At 47.1% G+C, this 26,796-nt stretch overlaps 1 protein-coding gene across 13 annotated transcripts in view; it reads right to left on the reverse strand.

Annotated features, from left to right (window-relative positions):
• The window catches only part of NTRK3 (neurotrophic receptor tyrosine kinase 3), a 421,771-nt gene that overhangs the window by 276,138 nt on the left and 118,837 nt on the right, over nucleotides 1–26,796 (reverse strand). For 12 of the 13 annotated variants that reach the window (XM_061394344.1, XM_061394343.1, XM_061394345.1 and 9 more), the window contains 5 exons: nucleotides 22,905–22,973; nucleotides 8,880–9,037; nucleotides 7,723–7,865; nucleotides 6,951–7,092; nucleotides 4,953–5,249 (listed from right to left, as the gene is read on the reverse strand). In XM_061394344.1, the coding sequence (XP_061250328.1) occupies nucleotides 4,953–5,249; nucleotides 6,951–7,092; nucleotides 7,723–7,865; nucleotides 8,880–9,037; nucleotides 22,905–22,973 (809 nt within the window). Of the gene's footprint in view, nucleotides 1–4,952; nucleotides 5,250–6,950; nucleotides 7,093–7,722; nucleotides 7,866–8,879; nucleotides 9,038–22,904; nucleotides 22,974–24,069; nucleotides 24,182–26,796 lie in introns of those variants that run through there. The other variant, XM_061394351.1, reaches the window with a different exon arrangement.

Raw genomic sequence — 26,796 nt, forward strand, 5'->3', positions numbered from 1 at the left:
GTTTCATTAAGTATTCACAGATATTCATTGCAGGAGTGCAGGCAAACACACACACACACATAAACACACACATACAACTGCATACATGTGCACAAACGCATAAATACACATATATGCACACACATAAACACACACTCACAAACATAAATGCACACATACATACATACACATAAGCACATAAATGCACACATATACACACACATGCACAAACACATGTGCACACACACACACCTTGCTTACACACATACATGCACGCATGCACATAAAAACACACATATACACACATGCATACATACATGCGCACATGTACATATAAACACACAAGCACATTCACCGATACACACATACAAACACATGCACACGCACACGCACACATCCTTTGCATACACACATATACACACATACATACACATACACATGCACGCACACTGTGCATATACACAAATGCACATACACACACATAAATACATACATGTACACATACACACACATGCACACACATGCGTGCACACACCCCTTGCATACACACACACACATAAATAGACACACACATACATAAACATACACTCACACACACGCACACACATGCGTGCATGCATGCACATTCACACATCCACACATACAAACACATACACACACACACATACCCCTTGGCAACATTCCCCCTTCTATCACATCATCTAAGGATCCCTAATGGTGACCTTCCAGGTACCACCCTGACCCTGACATGATCCCCAGCCTCCCCTGACACTCAGATCCCTGACTCCTCATGGTCCCACTCTTACACCCAGATCCTTTTTGGTGGCCTCTCTAAGATCCTGAAACATGAAAGACGATTCCATGCTCCTAGAACACATCTTCCTTTCCAAGGACTGGCTCCTACACTAAGGCTTAAACTCCAGGTGGAACATTCTAGTGCTTCCCTGGAAATGCAGAAGGAACCACCAACATTTGCATAGGATGTGAAGCTTACAAAAAGCTTTCCCAGAACATTTTCATCTCAATGTCCTGCTCGGAGAAAATCCTCTGATCGAAGCCTCTGCATCTTCAGACGTTTCCACTCAATGTATTCATTTCAATCCAGTCTCTTGTGGGCCTCCGACCCACGAACAGTCAGGAAAGAAGACCTTCACCTTCAGATCTCCATCCCCTCCCCAAACAAATCCACTTTCAGTTGCCCTTGGGTGTTTTTAAAAAAAAATAAAAATAAAAACAAACTAATTCTGCTCTTACTCTGTACCAAGCACCATGGGAGATATTTTAGGCAGATTGATCCACTGTCTGTGAATTAATCTTCACCACAATCTCTGAGGCAGAAGGGAGGGGGCTGAGTAATCTGCCTGAGATCATAGAGCTGATGGGCAGCTGAGTGAGAATCTGAACCCTGGCTTGTGACTCCATAACCACTACCTTCAATGAAACTGCCTGAAGACAGTCTGTTAGAAGTTCCCAGCTTGATTACAGAGTGACTACCAGTTCCAGAACTCCTGAACTCAACTCCTTAACTCTCCACTCAGAATCCAGGTCAAGGCCAACAGCGGTTGAACCATCCCTCTGTCCAGACATAGAGCGAAACACTTGGCAGACATCACTTCATTCATCCTCAGGACTATTTAGGCAGGAGCTCCAGTTATCCCCATTTTACAGATGAAGAAACAGAGGCACCTCATGCCAACCGTGTGCCAAGCCCCATTCTAGGAGCTGAGGCCATCTGTCCAGTAGGACCACAGATGCGGTTTGCACCTCAATCTGTCTGATTTCAGACCTTCGGCTCTTAACCTCTATGCTTTGCTGTCTGGGATCGAGGGGGTACAAATGACAAATACAACCTCCCCACCACTTTACAGCAAGAGAAGAACAGGAATCCACCAAGAGCCTTTGTACCCAGGGCTCAGCAGGTGTGCAGTTTACTGCCTGCGTCATGGGATGACTGACTCTCCTGAATGCCTAGCTGTTTTTTCACTGTCACCACTGGCCCATCTCTTCCCTGTCACTGCCTTTTCATCATCCATTGATTCCTTTACGAACAAGTAACCCTTCACACAGGATGGCCCTGTCAGGGTGCAGGTGGGTCCGAGAAACCCGCTTCAGGTGAGCAGTTTGCCTTCAAGCTCCTCCATGACTCCACCCTCTCTCCTGCCTCCTCGGTCCACCATATGCCACAGCAGCAGTTGGCAAATAAGAGCGTCTGAATTTTGCGGGTGGGAGGGCTTGTCAAGACACAGACTGCTGGGCCCCACCCCACAATTTCTGACTCAGTAGGTCTGGGTGGGGCTCTAGGATTTGAATTCTAACACCTGCCCACATGATGTGGATGCTGCTGGTCTGGGGACACTCCTGGAGAACGACTGGCCTGATTAGAGTTGATAAGGTGATAGGGGTGTCCAGAGGTGATGAGGAGGGGCAGCTGTGTCTCTTGGGGACAGAGAAGGTGTACACACGGCTGGGAGGATGCAGAGAAGAGCTTCCCTCCCAGTGGGAAAAGCCACGCCCCACACCATTCCACTGGTCCTCCTGCCCCGCGGCCAGCACACCCTCTGTGGACAGGAGCCGGAGTGTCTTGCCCCACCTCTCAAACATTCAAGGGCTCCCCCTCTCTCCAGACCCCAGGAGTTTCCCTTTGAGAACAGAAGCATCAATTGGCAGGAGCTTCACTCCTCACTCATGAGGGAGTATAGATTCTCCTCTATTTTAAAAAAAAGAAAGAAAACATGTATTGGAGTACAGTGGCTGTACAATATTGTGTCAGTTTCAGCTGCACAGCAGAGTGAATCACCATACGTACGTATATATCTCCTCTTCTCTGGGTTTCCTTCTCATTTAGGTCACTACAGAACATTAAGCAGAGTTCCCTGTGCCGTCCAATAGGTTCTCATTGGTTATCTATTTTATACACAGTAGTGTATACACGTCAACCTCAATCTCCCAGTTCATCCCACCTCATCTTTCCCCCGTCAGTGTTAATACACCTCCTCTTTAAAAGCAGATTCCATTCTCTATGGCTGAGTAATACTCCATTGTGTATATGTACCACGGCTTTCTTATCCATTCATCTGCTGATGGGCATCTAGGTTGCTTCCATGTCCTGGCTATTATAAACAGTGCTGCGATGAACATTGGGGTACACGTGTCTCTTTCCCTTCTGGTTTCCTCAGTGTGTATGCCCAGTAGTGGGATTGCTGGATCATAAGGCAGTTCTATTTCCAGTTTTTTAAGGAATCTCCACACTGTTCTCCATAGTGGCTGTACTAGTTTGCATTCCCACCAACAGTGTAAGAGAGTTCCCTTTTCTCCACACCCTCTCCAGCATTTATTGCTTGTAGACTTTTGGATCGCAGCCATTCTGACTGGCATGAAATGGTACCTTATAGTGATTTTGATTTGCATTTCTCTGATAATGAGTGATGTTGAAATCACCAGATGGACATGAACAGGGCAAAGGGCCACTCCAGCCCTTAATACCAACAAAGCCTAGCCTGACTTTATGGTCCCGAAAAGCAAAGCATCTCTGCATCTAAAGGTCACTGCTTCCACAGTGCTGACCGGGACTCTTCCAGTTCTTAAAAAGCCCTGTGTGACCCATGGTGGGAAGTGTCCGGAGGCCCTTTGCTGGGTATACTAGGAATGATGTTGGAAATGTCAGACCATATGGGATGGCCAGGGTCTCAAACACTGGCACATTCTCATCCTCTCCCGAGTGATGGCGTCATCACTGCTCCACAGAACTCCGTGCAAGAATTTAGCTTCCCAGGCAGTCTCACCTCTCGAGAGTGTCTCTCAGTGTCTCCTGAGTTCAGGTTTCCTTGTGCTAAGATTTAAAAGGCCCCTTGGAGCTGCTTCCTGATGGTTATCTGTACGTTGTAAAGTCACCTTCACATAAGCAGATGCTGCAGTGCTCGTCCTCCACTGCTGTGTGTGTGTGTGTGTGTGTGCGCGCGTGCGTGCATGATATCAGTCTTTACTGATATCTTTACTGATATATGCTTTACCCTTTACCTCATTAGAAGCCTGGATTTCTAGGAATTGAAGGCTGAGAGGTACTCCAGCTTGTTTCCAGCAGAAATCAGCAAGGTCATCAAAGATACATGACTTCACTAATAGAAACTTATCAGCTGCCAAATCTACCAAGAGATGCTGAAGCCACTTTCACTAAACTCTTGGAGTGTTTTCTTCTCCTCCAACATCAGGAAGGTATTTGAAATATTCCAGCCCAGACAAAGACAGACTCCCCTCCAAAATATTCAAACAAAATTTTTTCATTATTTCAATGACCTCTCCTTCCCCCACCCATCCACTGGATGTCAGCACCATCCAGGTTGATGGCATCAGGAACTCCCCACCCATCAACTCACCAAAGCATTAGAGGAAAGGAGCCACAGACCTGGAAGCCTCAACCCCAGGCAAAACCTTGCTTCTACCCAGCAAGTGGAAAGAGATTTAACTTTTCTGTTAAACATGGGGATGAATCAGATAGACCTTGAAGTCCCTTACACGGAAGGTCATCAAACCATCATTAGGTACCAAAGCCTGTGACACACGCTTTGTCTATTTTAAGTTATTTAATAAAAGTCACAAGATTCTTATGGGAGCAGTACCGTCATGTCCATTTCACAGATGAGGGTATTGAGGTAATGATCAGGCCCAGAGTCCCCCAACAAACAAAGGACTGGGTCCAGTTCTCAAGCCCCTACTTACTCTTCCATAATACCATATACCCTTATATGCATAGCTGTGTATTTCCAAGGGGTCTTGGTTTTTACTGTGACTGCTAACATCAGAGACTTTATCTAGTTTACATAAAATTCAGGTGGTGGCTGAAGATATTCCAAAGTGTGTGTGTTGCTGGTGATGATGGTATCCGTGTTGATGCTGCTTCTCCCCTCAAGCCCCCACACCCCGACCCCCCTGAGTGCCTGGAGGGATCAGCCACTCCAGGGCAGCTCCACCCTCACCTGGAAAGGGCTCCTTGAGGAAGTGGCCATTGATGGTCTGGTTGGCAGTGCCCAAGGGGTTCTTGGCGATGAGGGTATAGTTGCCGTTGTTGTAGTGGGTGGGCTTGTTGAAGAGCAGGCAGCCCTCGGAGACCTCGCCCTCCTGGTAGTACTCCACGTGGATGATCTTGGACTCGCGCAGCGGCTGGCCGTTGTGCAGCCAATGCAGTGTGGGCGGCGGGTTGCCGCGCACCACGAACTCGATGCAGTGCTCCAGGCGCAGCTCGGGCTCCTCCAGGCTCACCACACGTGGGGGGTCTGCCAGGGGACAGGCCAGCTGAAGCCCAGGACACGGAACCTCCCATGTCCTGGAGCAGCCTTCCAGGAGCTGGGGCGGGCAGCCCAATTCTTCATGCATGCATGCATGCTCAGTCAATCCCATGGACTGTACCCCACCAGGCTCCTCTGTCTATAGGATTATCCCAGCAAGAATACTGGAGTGGGTTGTCATTTCCTTCTGCAGGGGATCTTCCCAACCCAGGGATCTAGCCCTTGTCTTCTGCGTCTCCTGCATGGGCAGGCAGATTCTTTATTACTGCTACCTGGGAAGCCCCAATCTTCTCCATCAGCTCTAAAAAGACTAAGGGAATCAGAAGTCCCCCACTCCCCATCAACACCAACACCATCCCTAAAGAGGTGAAGAGATGTCTGTCTTCACCCAAGCTTCCTGGATCCACTACAGCTGGAGGGTCCTTCTCATGACCTTTGTTGGGGGGCATAAATATTCAGTCTACTATAGTGTCTAAGAATTCCTTAAAGAGATGAGTTCCTCTTGGCTAAAGAAAGTCTAAGAATGTAAGAGAAGTTGGCAGAATTTATCTTTTTTTTAAGATTTTTTTTATGTTGGCCATTTATAAAGTCTATGGAATTTATTACAACATTGCTTCTGTTTTATGCTTTGGTGTCAAGGCAAGTGGGATCTTAGTTCCCTATCCAGGGATTGAACCTACACCCCCTGCACTGGAAGGCGAAATCTTAACCACTGGACCACCAGGAAGTCCCACTAGAATTTCCCTTAAAAGCATCTCCGTTAAGCCAAATGCTATGCTATGCTATGCTAAGTCACTTCAGTTGTGTCCGACTCTGTGTGACCCCATAGACAGCAGCCACCAGGCTCCCCCGTCCCTGGGATTCTCCAGGCAAGAACACTGGAGTGGGTTGCCATTTCCCTCTCCGATGCATGAAAGTGAAAAGTGAAAGTGAAGTCGCTCAGTCGTGTCCGACTCTTAGCGACCCCATGGTCTGCAGCCTACCAGGCTCCTCCATCCATGGGATTTTCCAGGCAAGAGTACTGGAGTGGGGTGCCATTGCCTTATCCGCCGTTAAGTCAAAAGAGAACCAAAATTTCATACTAAAGGTCATTCAATGACCCCAGATACTTGCATTTGTTGCATAGATAAGTACCAAAGTCATTAACTTCAGATATCTAGTGGGTTGTTGTTTTTTTTTGGTGTGATTAGCAGTAATTTACCAAGAAGTGTGTATGACTACATGTATTTCCCAGCCCCCAAAATTCATATGTATGCTTGCCCATTCCCTGTCTCTATGGAGTAGCTCCTCAGAGAACTTTAGAGGTTTAGCAAAAGGCAGACTTGGGCCAACTTAGGAGTGAGCACACCCACCCCAGTGTTTCTTGCCTGGAGAATCCCAGGGACGGGGGAGCCTGGTGGGCTGCCGCCTATGGGGTCACACAGAGTCGGACACGACTGAAGTGACTTAGCAGCAGCAGCAGCAGGAGTGAGCAAATCCGAGTTGGAGGTACAGCACCTTCTGTGGGACAGGGACACGCTTTCTGGCGTTACTAGCCAAGGACTGACTTGACTTGCCCTGTACTGCCCCAGAGGAGTCTTTCTGACCCTCCTAGTGGACCACGCTCATTGCAGCGGCCCCACCCCGTCCCAGCCTCCTGTGCCGAGATCCCCAGGGTCCCACCCGCCTTCCACAATGGCGTCCACTCACAGTGGACAGTGAGGGCCACGCTGGCATTGCTCATGCCCACCACATTCTCAGCGATGCATGTCAGGGTGAAGCCATTGTCCTCACTCGTCACATTTACCAGCGTCAGGTTGATGGCATGTACGTTGGTCCAGTTCAGATTTGTCTAAAACCCCAAGAAAACAGACAACCATCAGATGTATAAAATAAGCTACAGGGATATATTGTACAGCACAGGGAATAGAGCTAATATTTTATAATAACTAAAAAATGTTTACAACTGTAAATTTTAAGTTATGTATACTTTATCACATAAAAATTTTTTTAAAAGATTCAAAACAGAAAAATTAGATGATGGCACCAAAACAAAGGCAATAATCAAACAGTTTCCACAAGCCTCCCCCACCTCACTCCCCAACACCTTCAGGAATCAAGAGGAAAGATGGGCAGAAAGTGAAAGAGGGCTTTCCGGTGAAGGCACACTGACCAAAGGCCAAGCTCTCTACAGGCAAGAGCTCAGGTAACCCTCACACTTACTCTATGAGGCCAATGGTAGCATTATACCCATTTCACAGATGAGGAAGGTAAGGCACAGAGACGTTTATAGTCTGTTTGAGATCAATTTGGCCAGAAAAAGTTGCAGCTGGGTGGCACCCAAGTCTCTGCCTTTCTTCTTGTAGAGAGAGGACCACAAACTTCCCCTCTTCTTCTTTCTTCTTCTTATATCTCTTGCTTCTCTTCATGATTCAGCTCTTTAAGACTAATAGGTGGCAGGGCCCAAGGCTCGGACGCCTACCTGGTGGGTGTTGATGGACTGCAGTCCGGTGACTATCCAGTCCACATCGGGCAGGGGTGAGCCCGAGCCGTTGCAGGTGATGACAGCGTTGTCACCCTCTCGTACTGTCAGGTTGGCATGGCTCACGCTGATCTCGGGAAGGTCTGGGAGGAAGGACAGGGCGGGTGCATAGATAAGGAAGAGTTTGTGACCAAAACTCTGTCCACGAGGGCAATGGTGGCACTTCCTGCCTTGTCTAATCATGACTCCAACACAACCTGCTTGACCTCCTAAAAGCACCCCAAGACTCAGAAGCCTCACACCAGCTCCAGACGTCAGATCTCAGGACGTGAGCCCATGCAGCTTCACTGGTGGAGGGGATGGTGGTGGGGGCAGGGTTGGAGGGGAGGACAGTTGCTCAAGGCAGGCAACTCTAGCAATGACGTCAAATGGCATCTTCCACTTTGGGCACTGGCTCTCAAAACCTTGATCTGCTTCAGACTCCCCTGGGGAGCTCGCTAGAAATTCAGATTTCCAAACTCATCCCCAGACACTCTGATCTCGTTAAGTCAGAGATGAGTGATCAGGCCCACACATCTGCTTCTCTAACAGTCCCTTAGATGTCCTGATAAAGGAGACCCAGAGACCACACCTGGACCTGCACTCCTTCAGGTTTACTTAACAAGAAACTGACAGGGTGCAGGGACTCTGGTCCGATCACAAAGAGGGCACACGAGACCCTTTTCTGAGTCCCTGAAACCAGGAGTCCCCAGCCTCCAGGACCTAATGCCTGATGATCTGAGGTGGATCTGATGTAATAAAGTAGGAATAAAGTGTACAATAAATGTAATGTGCTTGAATCATCTCCAAACCATGCCATCCTCCCCCCAACCCCTCCATCCTCTGTCCACGGAAAAACTGTCTTCCACGAACCCAGTCCCTGGTGCCAAAAAGATTGGGGACTGCTGCCTGAAACCAACCTTCCCACAGCTGGCTCATGAAGGGACAGGAGCGAGCAGGAAGTAAGAGGGGAGCCGGATCCGCAGCCACTGTGGCAAATTCAAGGCTGGGAGGGCAGTGGGGAAGGAACACCCTGGCTTCCTTTATTGACTTTACTGACTGTCCCTGGGTCTGTGGGAGGGCGGCGTGGAGTCAGCCGGGCCAGGGGGCTCACTCACCGCACTGGCTGATGTTCATGCGGAAGAGTGGCAGCTGGGAGCCGTCGGCGCTGATGCAGTAGAGGTTCTGACTGTTGAGCTTAGCCTCCCCCTGCTCCTGCCACAGCTGCATCCAGCGGATGTCACAGCTGCAGTTGAAGAAGTTCTGCTCCAACCTCCTGTGGGCGAGAAGCGAGTTCAGGGAACCCCTGAACCAAGGGAGGCCCCACTCCCTCCCAGGGCTCTGAAGCCAAGGGCCCCCACCTGCTCCTCATACCCATGAGAGAAGGCATTTAGCAGCATCTCTAAAGAAGTATTGAGCGCTAAAGAATTGATCTTTCGAACTGTGGTGCTGGAGAAGACGCTTGAGAGTACCTTGGACAGCAAGGAGATCAAACCAGTCAATCCTAAAGGAAATCAGTCCTGAATGTTCATTGGAAGGACTGATGATGAAGCTGAAGCTCCAATACTTTGTCTACCTGATGCGAAGAGCTGACTCATTGGAAAAGACCCTGATGCTGGGAAAGATTGAGGGCAGGAGGAGAAGGGGGCGACAGAGGATGGCATGGTTGGATGGCAGCACTGACTCTATGGACATGAGTTGTGAGTAAACTCTGGGAGATAGTGAAGGACAGGGAAGCCTGGCATGCTGCATGCAGTCCATGAGGTTGCAAAGAGTCAGACACATCTGAGCGACTGAAGAGCTAAAGAAGTAACATCATAGAAGTTCACAAATTTAGTTTCTAAATGAATAAACTTATTAAAAAGAAAATCCATTCCACTGAACTCATCTGGCAAACAAACCTTTTAAATATGTCATTTTGGGAAGCTCCTATCCTCAAAACCCTCCAAGTGGCCTCCCAACTCATCAAAAGTCAAAGTCAAAGACCTGTGGATTGGCACCACCCCTTTGTCATCTCTCATCACCTGTCTCACCCTCCCCTCCTCTTCTTCAGCCACACTGACCTTGCTGTGGGTCAAGGTCAGCAGGATGACCTGCATGCTCCTGCCTCACGGCCTTTGCACCTGTTGTCTTCTCTGTCTACAGATTTTGGACCCAGAGCATATCTGGAGATCAGCTCCCTCGATCTCCTATGGTTGCCATTTCCTTCTCCAATGCTTAGGCTGCAGTCCATGGGGTCGCTAGGAGTCGGACACGACTGAGCGACTTCACTTTCACTTTTCACTTTCAGGCATTGGAGAAGGAAATGGCAACCCACTCCAGTGTTCTTGCCTGGAGAATCCCATGGACGGGGAGCCTGGTGGGCTGCCATCTACGGGGTCCCACAGAGTCGGACACAACTGAAGCGACTTAGCAGCAGCAGCAGCATCAGTTTAAATATTTATTTGCTTGCTTGGGAGTTTGGGACTAGTAGATGCAAACTATTTATTATATATAGAATGGATACAGAAAAAAGTTTAAAAAATAAATATTTATTTGCTTTATCTCCCTAAATAAAAATTAAATTCTGTCAAAGTCAGAGACATTGACTATTAGGTTCACTGCTGTATTCCCCGTACCTATAACTAAGCCTGGCACTTAAATACCTGTTGAATGAATAAAAGGAGGAAGAAAAATGGAAGGAAGGTAAGTAGAAAGAAAGGAAGAAGCTTTTGTCCTTGGAGAGAAGGTGGTTAGCTATTTCCAACATTTTCTCAAAGCCCATCTTGGGACCAGCTTTCTTTTTTCATAGAGTCAACAAAATCCTTAATAAGCACCTCTTCCATGTCTGGCTCTGCCTGAAGTGAGTGCTATTGAAATGGAAATGAATCATCAGTCCCTATTTCCTGGGACCATTCATCTCGGTGAAGAAGACCATCTAATGGAGGCAGAGTCAAGTTCAAGGCCTTCCTCACCACCCATCCAGAAAGGAGTTATTAGCGGACAACTGAAGGGCATTAGCTGATGTAAAACTCCTGAGGTCAAGGGCAACTGATAAATCGGAATGCCTGGCTGGATCACGATTCTCTTTGTGGGCCAGTATGGGGATGACTCTGTTGACGCCCAGAGGGAGGGACGCTTGGGTAACTCCACTCAGATGGGTGGCAAATTCCAAAGTAGTGAAGCAGGCATCAGCATCAACCAGCTTTCAGGCAAAAAAAAAAAAAAAACCACCAACAACAACGAGAGGGACTTCCCTGGTGGTCCAGTGTCCAAGACTTCACAGTCCCAACGCAGGGGGCCTGGGTTCCATCCCTGGTTAGGGAACTGGATCCCAACATGCTGTAACTAAGGACCCTGAATGCCACAACGATGATCAAAGACATGACACAGTCAAATAAATAAATAATATTTAAAATAAAAGAAGAGAGAGGCCCTTGGGGGCAGGAACCAGTGTTTTCCAGCCAACGGGACAGCAAAGGTTGCATGTGCAAACACCCCCGTGTGATATCCTCTTGGTCTAAAAGTGCCCGTGATTTTTCTCCACACATCACACTCATTCGGCAAAGGAGATGAAAACTAAATTTTATCAAGCATCTGCCTCTCACAACTACACTCAGAGACAGCCAAGTCCCATCACCACACAGATGAGGGACTGCCCCGATCATGTTTGGAAGAGTCAAGTCACGCACTCAAAGTCCCTCGGCTAGTGTGTGACAGTGAATTGATGTGCTCAGTCGTGTCCAACTCTTTGCGACCCCATGGACTGTAGCCTGCCAGGTTCCTCCATCCATGGAATTCTCCAGGCAATACTAGAGTGGGTTGCCATTTTCTCCTCCAGGGGATCTTACCAACCCAGGGATCAAACCCGTCTCCTGTGTCTCCTACACTACAGGCGGATTCTTTACTTGCTGAATCATAGGGGAAGCCTCAGGGCCTCAAATCTTGGCCTGCTGGACTCCAAAATTCACGCACCTTCCTCATCATCTATCACAAGGCAAGAAATTGCTAGATAGGGGATTCTAAGAGGAGTAAGCAGGACCCCTGACTTTGGGGCCTTGTGGAGGGAGTGACTAGGGAAAGAATTAGAGGGCCTGTTACTGACTGGACTGTGAAAACAAGAAAAACAAAGTTGCACCATGGCAGAGAGTTTGTGTCAAGGAGTACCAGGAAATGAAGCTGGAAGGACAAGTGAAAGCCAGATGGTGGAGGACATTCATGGCCACATCAGGAAGCTTGAAACGCATCCAGAAGGCAATGGGAACCACTGGAGTCCTTGTGGTTGGACAGTGATGTGAACAAAATTGTAAGAGCAATCCAACAGTGCTGGACAGGATGAACCAGAGAGGGGGTGAGCTGGAGACCGGGACATGAGTCAGGACGTCGAGAAACACAGGGTCATGGTGTACAGTGGGGAAGTTTGTACGTGTTTCAAAACGCCCAGCCAAAGGGAGGAACAGGGATGAAATCCAGCCTGCACGCCCTTGACCAGACCTGGTGCCAGGCATGGGGCTCTATCCGCCCAGAAGAGGCATCTTTTCTCACGCACACATAGGCACCATTCAGGCTGGCAGGCTCTCCAGGTCAGTGCTCTCCAGCTTTTTGGTCTCAGAACTCCTTTTCACCCTGATAAATGACTGAGGATCTCAAAGAGCTTTTAGGTGCATGATACTTATCATAATTTACCATATTAGAAATTAAAAAACACGAGAATGCATTAGCAAAATCTCCATTGAACATCAGAGGAAGGATGTTAGCGTACATCACGTGGCCTCTAGAAAACTTCTTTGAACATGGGAGTAAAAAAAGGCAAATAACATTGCAGGATTATTATGGAAAGAGATTTAACCTTGTGATCTGCCAGTACAGGTCTTGGGGATCCCTGGGACCCTGGACCACCATGAGAGAACTGCTTGTCAGTTACTAAGAGCCTGGAATACAGAGGTAAAAACTGGGGAGTTCAGTTCAGTTCAGTTGCTCAGATGTGTCTGACTCTTTGCAACTCCATGGACTACAGCATGCCAGGCTTCCCTGTCCATCACCAACTCCTGGAGCTTACTTAAACTCATGTTCGAGTCAGTGATGCCATCCAACCATCTCATCCTCTGTTGTCCCCTTCTTCTCCTGCCTTCAATCTTTCCCAGCATCAGGGTCTTTTCAAATGAGTCAGTTCTTCATATCAGGTGGCCAAAGTATTGGAGTTTCAGCTTCAGCATCAGTCCTTCCAATGAATATTCAGGACTGATGTCCTTTAGGATTGACTGGCTGGATCTCCTTGCAGTTCAAGGTACTCTCAAGAGTCTTCTCCAACACCACAGTCCAAAAGCATCAATTCCTCAGCACTCAACTTTCTTTATAGTACAACTCTCATATCCATACATGACTACTGGAAAAACCATAGCTTTGACTAGACAGACCTTTGTTGGCAATGTGACAAAGCTGGCAAGTAATGTCTCTGCTTTTTAATATGTTGTCTAGGTTGGTCATAGCTTTTCTTCCAAGGAGCAAGTGTCTTTTAATTTCATGGCTGCAGTCACCATCTGCAGTTATTATGGAGCCCAAGAAAATAAAGTTTCTCACTATTTCCATTGTTTCCCCATTGTTGCCATGAAGTAATGGGACTGGATGCCATGATCTTAGTTTTCTGAATGTTGAGTTTTAAGCCAACTTTTTCATTCTCCTCTTTCACCTTCATCAAGAGGATCTTTGGTTCTTCTTTGCTTTCTGCCATTGGGTGGTGTCATTTGTATATCTGAAGCTATTGATATTCTCCCAGCAATCTTGATTTCAGCTTGTGCTTCATCCAGCCCAGCATTTTGCATGATGTACTCTGCATATAAGTTAAATAAGCAGGGTGACAATATACAGCCTTGACGTACTCCTTTCCCATTTTGGAACCAGTCTGTTGTTCCATGTCCAGTTCTAACTGTTGCTTCCTGACCTGCATACAGATTTCTCAAGAGGCAGGTCAGGTGGTCTGGTATTCCCATCTCTTTCAGAATTTTCCACAGTTTGTTGTGATCCACACAGTCAAAGGCTTTGTTATAGTCAATAAAGCAGAAGTAGATGTTTTTCTGGAACTCTCTTGTTTTTTCTATGATCCAATGGATGTTGGCAATTTGACTCCGGTTCCTTTGCCTTTTTAAAATCTAGCTTGAACATCTGGATGTTCACAGTTGAAGTATTGCTGAAGCCTGGCTTGAAGAATTTTGAGCATTACTTTGCTAGTGTGTGAGATGAGTGCAATTGTGTGGTAGTAGTTTGAACATTCTTTGGCATTGCCTTTCTTTAGGACTGGAATAAAAACTGACCTTTTCCAGTCCTGTGGCCACTGCTGAGTTTTCCATGTTTGCTGGCATATTGAGTGCAGCACTTTCACAGAATCATCTTTTAGGATTTGAAATAGCTCAACTGGAATTCCAACATCACTAGCTTTGTTTGGAGTGATGCTTCCTAAGGCCCACTCGACTTCACATTCCAGGATGTCTGGCTCTAGGTGAACGATCACACCATCATGGTTATCTGGGTCATGAAAATCTTTTTGTACAGTTCTTCTGTGTATTCTTGCCACCTCTTCTTAATATCTTCTGTTGGGTCCATACCATTTCTGTCCTTTATTGTGCCCATCTTTGCATGAAATGTTCCCTTGGAATCTCTGATTTTCTTGAAGAGATCTCTAGTCTTTCCCATTCTATTGTTTTCCTCTATTTCTTTGCATTGATCACTGAGGAAGGCTTTCTTATCTCTCCTTGCTATTCTTTGAAACTCTTCACTCAAAGGGATGCATTCAAAGTTGGAAAACTCTGCATTCAAATTTGGAATTCTGCAATCAAATTGGGGAGAGTGAAGGGGAAAATGGAGCAAATATCATAAAGGAAGACAAGGTGGTGTTTGGTGTTTCACTGGAGGTAGAAGAAAAGGAAAGAGTAAAATATGATCCCAAGGTTTTATGCTCCAGGGCACAGGAAGTTAATGGTGGAGAGAAATGTCTTTGGTTGAAAAACAGAAGAGAAGAAACCAGTGGAAAGGAAGAAGGGAAACGTATCAGGGCTGGGGTGGGGGTAGGGCCGGGGGGTGGGGAGGGGAAGGAAAGGTCCTAGGGCAGGAAAGTGAGGGATGAAATTAAGGACCCTCGGAGGGGTTTGCCCTGGGATTAAGATAGATGCATGTGCAGTGGCTGAGAAATGAGAAAGAGAACAGAGAAAATGTAGACAGGAGAAAACCAGAGAGGTTTTTTCTGGAGGGAAGAAACTGCTCAGCCTGCCTTGGGGGAAAGGAAGTGGAGAACTGGTTGGGATTCACACTGCAGGGGCTGAGAGGAGAGGCCCGTCAGCCCCAGCCCCGTTGGAAGGATATTGAGGGTCCAGATGCTGGAATATATGCAAACTGAACCAGGTCAGCCTGATTTTTCCCAGTTGCTTACTTGACAAGATGTGGTCATTCATTATTAAGTAGCTGTAAAAATACAAATTACCCACCTGGGTGGAAAATACTAGACAAGTGAGAGGCTTGGCCGGGCTGCTTCAGGTCACATGTGCTTTATTCAGTTCTGCCTCTGGTCTGAGCCCTGCACTCCTGTGTTTCCCCACATCTTAGGAGTGTGCCCCAGAACGGAGGCTGATGCCTCAGCACCCTGAGGCTGGAAGGAGGAGCTGGTGAGACATGTGGGGCATGGCTAAGACCCCGCCAGGCATGGGCACGCTAATGGCTTGTTTATTTCCTTCCCTCTTTCTCCTCCAGAAGGCAAGCACTACAAGACATGTTCCTTTCCTCCCACCCAGAGTCTCCTGAAAATTGTAGAAGAGCCCTGAGTTCTCCCCCGATCCCTCTGGACCCTCCTCCTGGACAGCGTGACATACACACAGCAGAGAGCATGTTGAGACTCAGAACAGTAGTGCACCAAGCATCTCACTGAGCAAATCCCCTGTCGTCTTCATAACCTGATGAGGGAGTTAAATAGCGCAGTGGGGCCTTTCCTGCTGGCTCATGGGTAAAGAATCCGTCTGCCAATGCAGGAGACACGGATTCGACCCCTGATCTGGGAGGATCCTACACGCAGTGGAACAACTAAGCCCATGCGTCACCAACTATTCAGCCTGTGCTCTTGGGGCCAGAAACTGCAACTACTGAAGCTTGAGTGCCTTAGATCCTGTGATCTGGAACAAGAGAAGCCACCGCAGTGAGAAGCCCATGCACCGAAAGTAGAGAGCAGGCCTCACTCGCCACAACTGGAGAAGAGCACGCGCAGTAAGGAAGACCCAGCACAGGCCCCAAATAAATTAATTAATAAAATTATTTTTTAAAAAAACAAAAAATCCGTGAAATGGACCAGAAGCAAAGAAGGGCAAGTCCTGGGTCTAAATGAAGCTGTCCGCTCTCCCATCCAGTCCGGCCTGGAGCAGTGGAGCCTTCAGCCAGGGCTTCAGGGACAGACTCCTGGAGCCTAAAGCCAGCCTTCCCGGGCTCCATCAATAATGCAGGCAGCCCCATGAATAATACAGCAGCAGCTGCTTCAGAGCACAGATTACCAACACCCAGCCCTTGCCCCAAGATGGCCCGGGGCCTAATTGCAGGGCCCCTGGGGCTTTCTGCAGATTAACTCAGCCTCATCTGAGTCTGTGCACACAGACACTTGGCTGAACAGCCAACGCCAAGACTGGGTGTTTAGAAAACACTGATTCCCCGCCAGGCGTCACTCTGGTTTTCTTCTCCCCTCCACAGTATCGGTGCTGCGGGTGGCAATCCTGGTGTCAGGTAGTGGAAAATGGGGAAGAGACCCAAATCTGTTGTCACAGAAGAAAATATACCCAAAGGGCATCTGAAGATGCCAGCATCCCAATCATTAAAAAAGTACCCGAAGATCTGAGTTGAGCCAGCCGTGTCACATTGGGGGGGCCATAGGAGACTGAAGAGTGTCTCCTCCTCTACCAAAGCCTTGAGTCCCAGTAGTTGTGAATGTGACCTTCTTGGAAACAGAGTCTTTGCCGATATAATCAAGTTAAATCATGAATGAGATCATGCTGGAATACAGTGGGCTGTAAACCCAATGACCGGTATCCATGGAAGAGGAAGGAGGGAAAGGACTTCCCCAGTGGTCACTGCAGGGAGCCTGGAGTTCAATCTCTGCTCAGGGAAGTTTCACAAGCCATGCTGTGCAGCCGAAGAGAGAGAGAAAGAGAAAGGAGGGGAAGATGAAAGACAGGTGGGGAAGATGGCCACGTGAAGATGGAGGCAGAGACTGGAATGGTGCTACCACAAGCCGAGGACCCCCGGAGGCCACTAGGCCCTGGAAAAGGCAAGGACGGGCTCTCCCTCAAGCCTCTGCAGTGTGTGTATCCTGCTGCCACTCTGAGTTTGGACTTCTGGGCTCCAGAACAGGGAGAGGATCATTTTCTACTGTTCAAAGCCACCAAATTTGTGGAAATAGGTTAAGGCAGCCCTAGGATATGAAGACAGCAAGTAACTTCATTCTGCAAGGCTCTGTTTTTACTTCTATAAAGGGGTTCAATCTTCCATCCTCACAGTTATTGTGAGAATTAGTGATGATCTATGTTAATATGCTTTCTGAAGTTATAGGGGCAATAAAGAGGTCAGGTTATTATCATAATAACAGTATTATTAGTCTGATTGTTTATTTACTTATTTTGCTGTTGTTGGTTTTTTAGTCACTATGCTATGCTAAGTCACTTCAGCCGTGTCCGACTCTGTGTGACCCCACAGACGGCAGCCCACCAGGCTCCCCCGTCCCTGGGATTCTCCAGGCAAGAACACCGGAGTGGGTTGCAATTTCCTTCTCCAATGCATGAAAGTGAAAAGAGAAAGTGAAGTCGCTCAGTCGTGTCCGACTCTTAGTGACCCCATGGACTGCAGCCTACCAGGCTTCTCCATCCATGGGATTTTCCAGGCAAGAGTACTGGAGTGGGGTGCCATTGCCTTCTCCTTGTTTAGTCACTAAGTCATGTCTAATTCTTTTGAGACCTCATGGACTGTAGCCCACCAGGCTCCTCTGTCCATGGGATTTCCCAGGCAAGAATATCTGAGTGGGTTACCATTTCCTTTTCCAGGGGATCTTCCCGACCCAAGGACTGAACCCAGGTCTCCTGCATTGCAGGCGGACTCTCTACCACTGAGTCACCTGGGAAGCTTATTTGCTTATTTAGGCTGTGCCGGTCTTCCCTGCTGCACAGGTTTTTCTCTAGTTGCGGTGAGTGGGGGCTACTCTCTAGTTGCTGTGCGCGGGCTTCTCATTGTGGTGGCTTCTCTTGTGGTGGAGCAGGGACTCTAGGTGCTGAGGCTTCAGTGGCTGCGGCTCACAGGCTCAGTAGTTGTGGCACACGGGCTTAGTTGCTCCAAGGCATGTGGGATCTTCCTGGACCAAGGATGGAACCCAAGTCTCCTGCACTGGCAGGCAGATTCTTAACCACGGAGCAACCAGGGAACCCCTTAACCAGCTTGTTTAGTGACTTGAAGAGCCGTGGCAAGCAGTCAGTGCCAGGACTGGGAGAAGGAAAGTGCCAGGATTAGCACAAAGCCATCCCCGAAACCAAGTTAATATTTTACCAAGTCGATGAAATCTGCAGATTATACCAGATGTAATTATCACTTTGCTTTAAGAAAATGAAATATTCCAATCTATTTTAATCATGTCTGCTCTGTGCGTGCAGGGTATTAAGAGAAGCCTGTTGGAGATACACTAATGGTCCTTAGGGTATTTCTGAAGGGTTTCTGCACTGTGAGTTTATATCCTCTGATGCCTCTCGCCTTTGCCTAAATTGTATCATGGGATTCAGAATCCAAGCTTCTTTTCTTTCAAATTCATTCTTTATCTTGGAGGCAATCTCTTTGATTCTTGCTTGGCTTTCTCGTCAGACCATTCCCATCTTCTTGGTAATGGGAAGACACCATCTTACCCAAACCAGAGACTTCAGAGAGCACTGTGCAACGCCAACTCAAATTTCTCTAAACCCGTGCTATTGGAAGACTGCCGGCTACTCTGATGAAGTCTTGAAAGATGCTTCCAGTTTTTATCAGTAAGAAAAAAACAGACCGGACCAGTGAGAAGCAGTGGGCCAGGTGCTCAGCCAAGACCATACCCTTCATCGCACAGGAGTAAATGAGAAATGAGTGAAAGAAGTGTCTGGCACATGGCGAGGGCCCTGAGATGCTAACTTGTTTGGATTTTTTTTTCCCTTTGGATTCCATTGTTTTTCCCCCATTGATTCCAAGGGGAGCTGCCATGTTGAGAGTGGCTTCTGGAAGGTGATGCGAAGCATGTGGGCTGTGGGGCTCAGTTGGGTCAGAAAAGAGCTGGTCTTTGAAAAGAGCAGACCTGGGTGGTAGCAATGCTAATAATCACAGTACTAATTCCCGTTACTTGCCATGTGATGTTGGATCAGTTCTTTCACTTGGCCAGGGCTCCACCCCTCATCTGTCAAACTGGAGAATAAGGACATCCCCACCCCGCTGTGGGATTGTTCCCTGAGATGAGAGTGGACCTCTTAGACATTGCTGCTGTTGTTTAGTCGCTCATTCGTGTCCGTGTCTTTGTGACCCCATGGACTGTAGACCGCCAGACTCCTCTGTCCATGGGATTTCCTAGGTAATAATACCGGAGTGAGTTGCCATTTCCTCCTCCAGGGGATCTTCCCAACCCAGGGACTGAACCACATCTCAGCGCCTCCTGCATTGGCAGGCGGATTCTTTACTGCTGAGCCATAGGGGAAGTCCTTGTATACATTAGGGACTCAGTATACATCTCTTCTTTCTCCTTCTCTGCTACTGGAAAAGTCATACACACTCAGCCTTCTGATGGGGAATCCCAACAGCATTCATTCTTCTATCAAGGATCAGAGGAGGGGCTGGTTGGGGCAGGCAGAGATCCCCCACAAAGGAATAAAATGTGCTAAGAAGCTGTCAAAAGCCACAGTTCAAGCCTTCTGTTCCTGCAGAAGGTCGCTGGAAGCCTCACACCTCTACCCTTGCGATGATCTGGCTGCCCCAGTTCACAGAGCCATCTCCTCTAGGACCAACAGTCTTTCTTCCTGGAACTACCCAATCCTTCCCCACACCCCAGCCCGCAGGCTCCATTGGGCAGACCCTGGCAGTCTACATGGCTTGTGGCAGATGGCGCCATGTGGACTAATCAGGAAGTCAGACAAGAAAATACGACCCCCTCTTCCATTTGCCAGGAACTGGGATTGTTTGGATTTTAATCACAGCCACAGCTAAGAGCCAACATGCGGCCCCTCCAGCCAAGAGATAAATTTTCCACTCTCAACATTCAATTCTTCCTCAAAAAAAAAAAAAAAGACCCCTATCAGGCGACTGCTCCCTCAGAGAGGGGTTTCTTTATTTTCCAATATAATTCTTTTCTTATTTAACAATATGACAGAAATAAAATACTCCGTGGACATGGTGCTTCTCCCACAGTGATTCGGCCTGGAGGGAACGTCTTCATTCCACCATAGGTCACAGCCAGCTCACTGGTGTATTGATCCCGGGCAAAGATGAATGCAGAGTCCCATGAGCCTCTGGGAGAAATCTGACATTTTCTTTAAATATATATCCATGGAACAACTGTTTCTAAAACTCCAAGAAACAGGTCACGGGGGCAGCACACCATTGATTTAGCAGCCAGTGACTTTTAGAAGGAGCACTGAACGCTGTCTCGATAATTCCAACAAGGGCAGCCCAAGAAGTCCCCTGGAGAGATGCTGTCCCTAGACTCCCAGAGGTGAAAGGGCTGGGTTCTTGGGAGAACTAAATGAAAGACTCTCAAGAAAGAGAGCCCCCAACTAGATTCTTTAGGGCAGGGCCCCTGGTCAGTTTTAAAGCAAGGTAAGGAAAAACTGCAATCACACATTTGTTTGAAAATTATCATAGAATGGATCCATCCTTGGATTGGAAGGGTTTTCCTGGTGGCTTTGATGGTTAAGAATCTGCCTGCAATGGGAGAGACCTGGGTTCAATCCCTGGGTCGGGAAGATCCCCTGGAGAAGAGAACGGCTATCCACTCCAGTTTTCTTGCCTGGAGAATCCCATGGACAGAGGAGCCTGGTGGGTCACAAAGAGTCAGACATGATTAAGTGACTAACACACCTGGATTGAAAAAAGACTGAAAAAGTTGGGAGATGGCTGAGCATAATAGTCAAGATCTTGAGTCCATATGCTGCCATTCAACTAACAGGTGACCTTAACCAAGATACTTGGCCTTGCTAAGTACCCCCAGGGTCCCCAAAGGTGAAGTGATAGTAGTCATTCTGACCTGATAGAATTGTTATAAGGATTAAATAACATACTTAACTCAATAGATTGCTTGGCACAGTGCCTGCAACAAACTAAGATCTCAGAAGTCAGCATTAGTGGTGATCAAAGCAGTCAGGTTCGTTTACCTTTAACATCTTGTCTACCTACAAAGATGGGAATGAACACAAGTGCATCAGGTGGACCAACCTGACGCTGAGATATCTCTGTGACATTGTCCAGTTTCTCTGTGTTTTATAAACTAACGAGTATATATTTGGGCTTCCCAGGCGGCGCTAGTGGTAAAGAACCTACCAATGCAGAAGACACAGGAGACGCCGGTCCAATCCCTGGATTTGGAAGATCCCCTGAAGGAGGGCATAGCAACCCACCCCATTTTTCCCACCTGGAGAATCCCATGGACAGAGGAGCCTGGTGGGCTACAGTCCATAGGGTAGCAAAGAGTCAGACACAACTGAATCAACTTAGCATGAATGCACATGAGTATATATTTACCTTTTTTCAAGATCAGAAGTTTTTATTGATGTACATCTGATGGTAGCCATATATGACCTGATATATGGTAGCCATATATGAACTCTTATCACTACAGCTATTATGCTTGTGGCAGAGGAGAAGGCTAGTGGGAAGGGCAAAGTCCTAAGGTAGGAAAGCGGTTTGATCCTAAACCCTCCAACACTGTCAAAGAGACCCTCTCTGCCCTTCCCATCCCTGGAATGGCCTCTTTCAGCATCATGTAGGCACCTACTCCATGAGGATGAGTAGGGTACATACAGGACTGTCATGGCAATGTACATATTCTTCCTCCTGACAAACTGGGTCAGAAAAGGTTATGACTCTTCCTTGAACTCAGGTCTTAACCAGTTGGAAGGAGAAAAAGTTGAAAGGCCAACAGCTTGGGCAGGGATCCAAGGTCATTCATTGCCTCTTGGTAAAGGATAGGAAAGCAATCTGCATTCAGTGAATTTGGATCGAAGTCACCAAGTAAAAGAGAAGACACGTGAGCAGTGTCTCTGGAACACTGAGTCCCTAATTCCATCCATGTCTCAATTCCTTTGCAGTTTATTCCTTGATTTGTTCTCTCAACATAATATGCCGTCCTTCGTGCACAGAGCTGACCCTGATGACTCACACGACAACATGAGTTATTTTTTCCAGCAGTGGTCCCAGGTTTTTCACTCATCCATCCAATATGTGTTTGTGGAAAATGGCTAGCTGGGGTAGGAGCACACTGATCAGGCTCAGAATGCATCAAGGCTAAGCTTAGGTCCACAGGCAGATTGAATAAATATATGGGCTTTGTCCCTTCAAGATGCCCATACTCAAGCCAAATAGGCTGACAGAAGATCATGAGAAGTGGAAAAGCCATGCAATCTGAAACTAAAGGCTTATGTTCAAGTCCTGGTTCTGCCAGTCCCTAGCAAGGTGATCTTGGCTGTGTCTCACATGCCTTTCTGGAGCTAAAAAACCCTCACCTTAAAGGGTGGAGATACCATTTTTATGGGAAGCATAATAATACCTACTTTGATTGACAGTAGTGATGATAAGTCAGAGGTCATGTAAATGAAAGCACACCTAATAATCTACTTACATATTACAAATGTTATTTATTATAAACTAACTCTCTTTATTATTATAAATTCAATACTGTTATTAACTAATTACTAACAAGTCACAAAACTACATCCTGCTAAGAGATGAAATTCCTATTTTCTGAAATGTACTATGCCCAGAAAGAGTATCAGAAATCAAGGGATGAGGTGACTCCCTCTCACTGAACATGGTACACCCAGGTCATCCACCCCAAAAACCCCTTCGGTTGTATGCCCGGCCTCCAGTGGCTTCACCCGACCTCTGACCACCACTCCACCAATTTGGACAGTTTTCAAAACTGAACTTACAATTCCCGAAGACTCAGCGTCTGGAAGAGCTGCCATGAGAGTGTGGTGAGCCGGTTACTTGACAGGTTTCTGTAAGACGGACAAATAAAGAAAATTAAAGGACAATCTGGAATAAGTCTCGCTCTGTGTAGTAAGCATGGTCATTTCATGGGAGCCTGGCTCAGCTGTGCTTCTCCTTCGTTCCATTCGGCTAACAGCACATCTGCTAGTAGTCAAGGCTAAAGATCATGTCTTGAGAGGACGCTGGGAAGAAAAGACTTTACAAATCGAATGGAATAAATAAATTAATAAAATTTTCTTGGTCATTCTCTGCTGTCCTCTCACCACAATAAAATTTCACCTTTTTAAGCCCACCCTCTTTCAGGAGGACAGGGAACCCTCAGGGTAGAGTGTGTACAAACCAGCAAGTATTTTTTTCAAATGAAGTACGGTTGATTTACAATGTTGAGTTAATTTCTGCTGTACAGTGAAGTGATTGTTACACAAAAGTACATTATTTTTCACAGTATTTTCCATTATGGTTTATATAGGTAACTGAATATAATTCCCTGTGCTACACAGTAGGACCTATTGCTTATCCATTTTACATACAGTAGTTTGTAGCTGCTAATCCCAAACTCTTAATTTATCCCACCTCCCATTTTTCATTACTGAGGCATAGTTGACTTGCCAAAAGATCTGTACATATTTATATGTCTTAATGAGTTTAAAATAATATATATAAATAAATGATCACCATAAACAGTGCCATAAACTTAACTGGCGCCTCTAAAAGTTTCTTCCCTCCTTTTTTTATAATAATATTTAATAGAACATGTACCCTTTTCCCAAAATTGTAAGTGTACAATACTGTATTGTTATTGTATATTGTATATGCCCCACCCTGTACTGTAGATACCTGGGACTTCTTCACCCTTCATAAGTGAGGCTATTGTGCCCTGTTACCAACAAACATTCTTAACATTCACACAAGTCAAAAAAAAACTCCACACCTATAATTCCTTCAAGCCAGTCCCTCCCTCAGCTACCCTGCCCATCGATGATCAAGACATCAGCCTTTTTGTTCACACTTCTGTTCTCCTCCTAATGGCTATTTAATTGTTCTCATTAGGATGTACAGGGAAAGGAGCAGTCATTAGTCTTCTGAATAAAAGAAGAAACACACCCACGGTTATTACTTTGCCAGGCTCAACAAACAACTTTCGATGTGATAACAGTCCTTCAAGGCAGCAGCTGGAGACGTTGGAGTCCAAGTGGCACCCCAGGAACTGTGGGGATTCATCTAGTGATGAGAAAGGAGAGCAGTAAAGACTGCACTTAGGTAAATACCTATCCACACACACAAGCACGTGCATATTTATGTCTATCAAACACGTCAGTAACAAAGGCAAGCACAGGCTCCTGTTCACACACATACGCGTAGACTTACAAGTGCACCTATATTTAGAGGACTTCTATACCAAATATTTGTTCACAGCCAAATATAGGCTCCACTAAGGAACGAGGGGGTGGACAGTAGATAAGGTCTCTTGGGAACATATGTTCAAGTTACAAATGAATAAGCAAGAGAATTGCAGTTTGTGATGAGTAGAATAAAGGGTCTAAGCAAAGTCGGGCAAGAAAGTAACGGGGCAGAGAGTCGGGGCTATGTTAGAAGTGTGTAAGGCCTTACTGCTTATCCATTTTATATACAGCAGCTTGTATCTGCTAGCCTAAAACTTCTAATTCATCCCTCCTTTTTTATTTTACTATTAAGGTATAGTTGACTTTCCAAAAAATTTTGTCCATATTTAATGTATATGTATTGATGAGTTTAAGATAATATATATCTATGAAATAATCGCCATAAACAAGCATTCTGAACATTCCACAAGTCAAAGGCTTCCATAAATGCCCTCTGAGAGGGGACACTGGAGCTGAGACAAGAGGAGTGAAGCTAAGCTGAGGGCCAGGGAAGGTGTGTTCCAGGCAGTGGGAGCATCAGGTGTGAAGCCCTGAGAGGGATAAGGGAGCCAGAAAGGAGGCCAGTGAGAAAGCAAGTAGGGGAAGTGTGGTCTAGGATAAACAGGAGGGAGACTTCCCCGGCAGTCCAGTGGTTAAAACGCTGCACTTCCAAGGCAGGGGTTGCTGGTTTGATCCCTGGTCAGGGAACTAAGATCCCCATGCCATTTGGTCAAAAGATTTTAAAACTAAACGTAGAGTAAGCACCCAGAAGGGGCCATGCCACACCCACCTTTTGGGCCAAAGTAAGGCGTCTGGATTTTACTTTAAGGAACAATGGGAGAGCTCCGAACGGTGTTAAGTAGGGACGTGGCGTAACCTAACCAGCATCTTTAAAAACAGGAACCCAAGACTGGAAGCCATCAAAGCAATTAGGAGATGCTGCCATATTCCAGGCAAGAAGAGAGCACAGAGATGATTAAGCTGATGAATTCAAGCTAGGTGGTGAGGGAGAGCTGCCAGAATTCCTGTGGGGTTGGATCAGGCCACAGAGGGAGACTTGAATGCCCAGGAGAGTGGTGCTGTCATTTAATGAGCCCAAGGCTGCAGAAGGGTCCCCACTGGAGAATGGCATGGAGATCAAGACCTTCCCCCTTGCAGACACTAAGCTTGAGATGCCTGTTTGATGTCCACAGAGAGACATAAGACAGCCTGCTGGATGTGTGGGCCTGGAGCCCATTGGAGAAGCTCATCCTGGGTGAGGTCACAGAGGGTAATCATGGCTCATCGGAGGAGCAGATGTTCAAAGCCAAGGACAAGCTGCAGGACAGGGCTTCCCCTTTGCATTTGAGGCAGCTCTATCTTGGTGACATGGGCTTCCCTGGTGGCTCAGACAGTAAAGAATCTGCCTGCAATGCAGGAGACCTGGGTTGGATCCCTGGCTCAGGAATATCCCCCAGAGAAGGAAATGGCAACCCACTCCAGTATTCTTGCCTGGAGAAGGCAGAGGAGACTGGTGGGCTACAATCCATGGGGTCACAAAGAGTCAGACATGACTGAGCAACTAGCACTATTTGGGGGCAGCCCATGACTGTGTGGGGGAGGAAGACCCCATTCTTGGGGTGCAAGGGACTGGGGACAAAGGGAAGGTCTCCAAGGAGGTGTACCCCAAACTTACTGTCACACTCTCTCCCCAACTCCCAGCACTCTCTCCTTGGCCCTCTTTAGAAGGGCCCCTCATATCCCCTCGCTGTCACTAACTTCCTCTCTGCAGGGCTGTGGAACGCTGGTGTGAATGCCAACACAGCCTAACCCTATAGCCTATAAACCAAAAGCCTATAAACCTCCTTTTAATGACTGAGTAATACTCCATCATGTAGCACATCTTTATCCATTCATCTGCCATTGAATACTTAGGTTGCTTCCATGCCTTAGCTGTTGTAATAGTGCCCCAATACAGTACCACAATTTAAAAAAAAAGCCCATAAACCTTAACCCACCTGCATGCTCAGCTTCACAAAACCCCTACCAACGGCATATCTTTCTCCTACAAACCGCCTCATTCCCCCACTGAATTGGAAGGGAAGGTGGCTGGAAGAACTGCATGACGACCATGAGGACACCCAGGCGCCCAGCTCCCAGCAGAGCATCTCCTGCTCAGAAGGGAGGAGCAGGCGATCAGACATGTATGCCCGTTAGAGTCGTGACCTTACACCCGGGAGTGGACCTGAGCTGAAGCTCGGGGTCAAGAATAACAGGATTGGGTACCACCCTAGGTATCTCCATTACCATCAGCTGCTCTGATGTTTCCATAAAGGTGAGTTTATGCATCAGAACCTTGTTGCTGGTTTACACATAACAGCACCAGAGGCAGCAGAAGTTAGAAAAGGCCCTGGGGCCTTGAGCTCTCTGCCCGACTCCAGTACAGCCTGGAACAGAGTTCCTGGTTCTA

The sequence above is a fragment of the Bos javanicus genome, chromosome 21, assembly GCF_032452875.1.
Source record: "Bos javanicus breed banteng chromosome 21, ARS-OSU_banteng_1.0, whole genome shotgun sequence".
Classification (NCBI taxonomy): domain Eukaryota; kingdom Metazoa; phylum Chordata; class Mammalia; order Artiodactyla; family Bovidae; genus Bos; species Bos javanicus.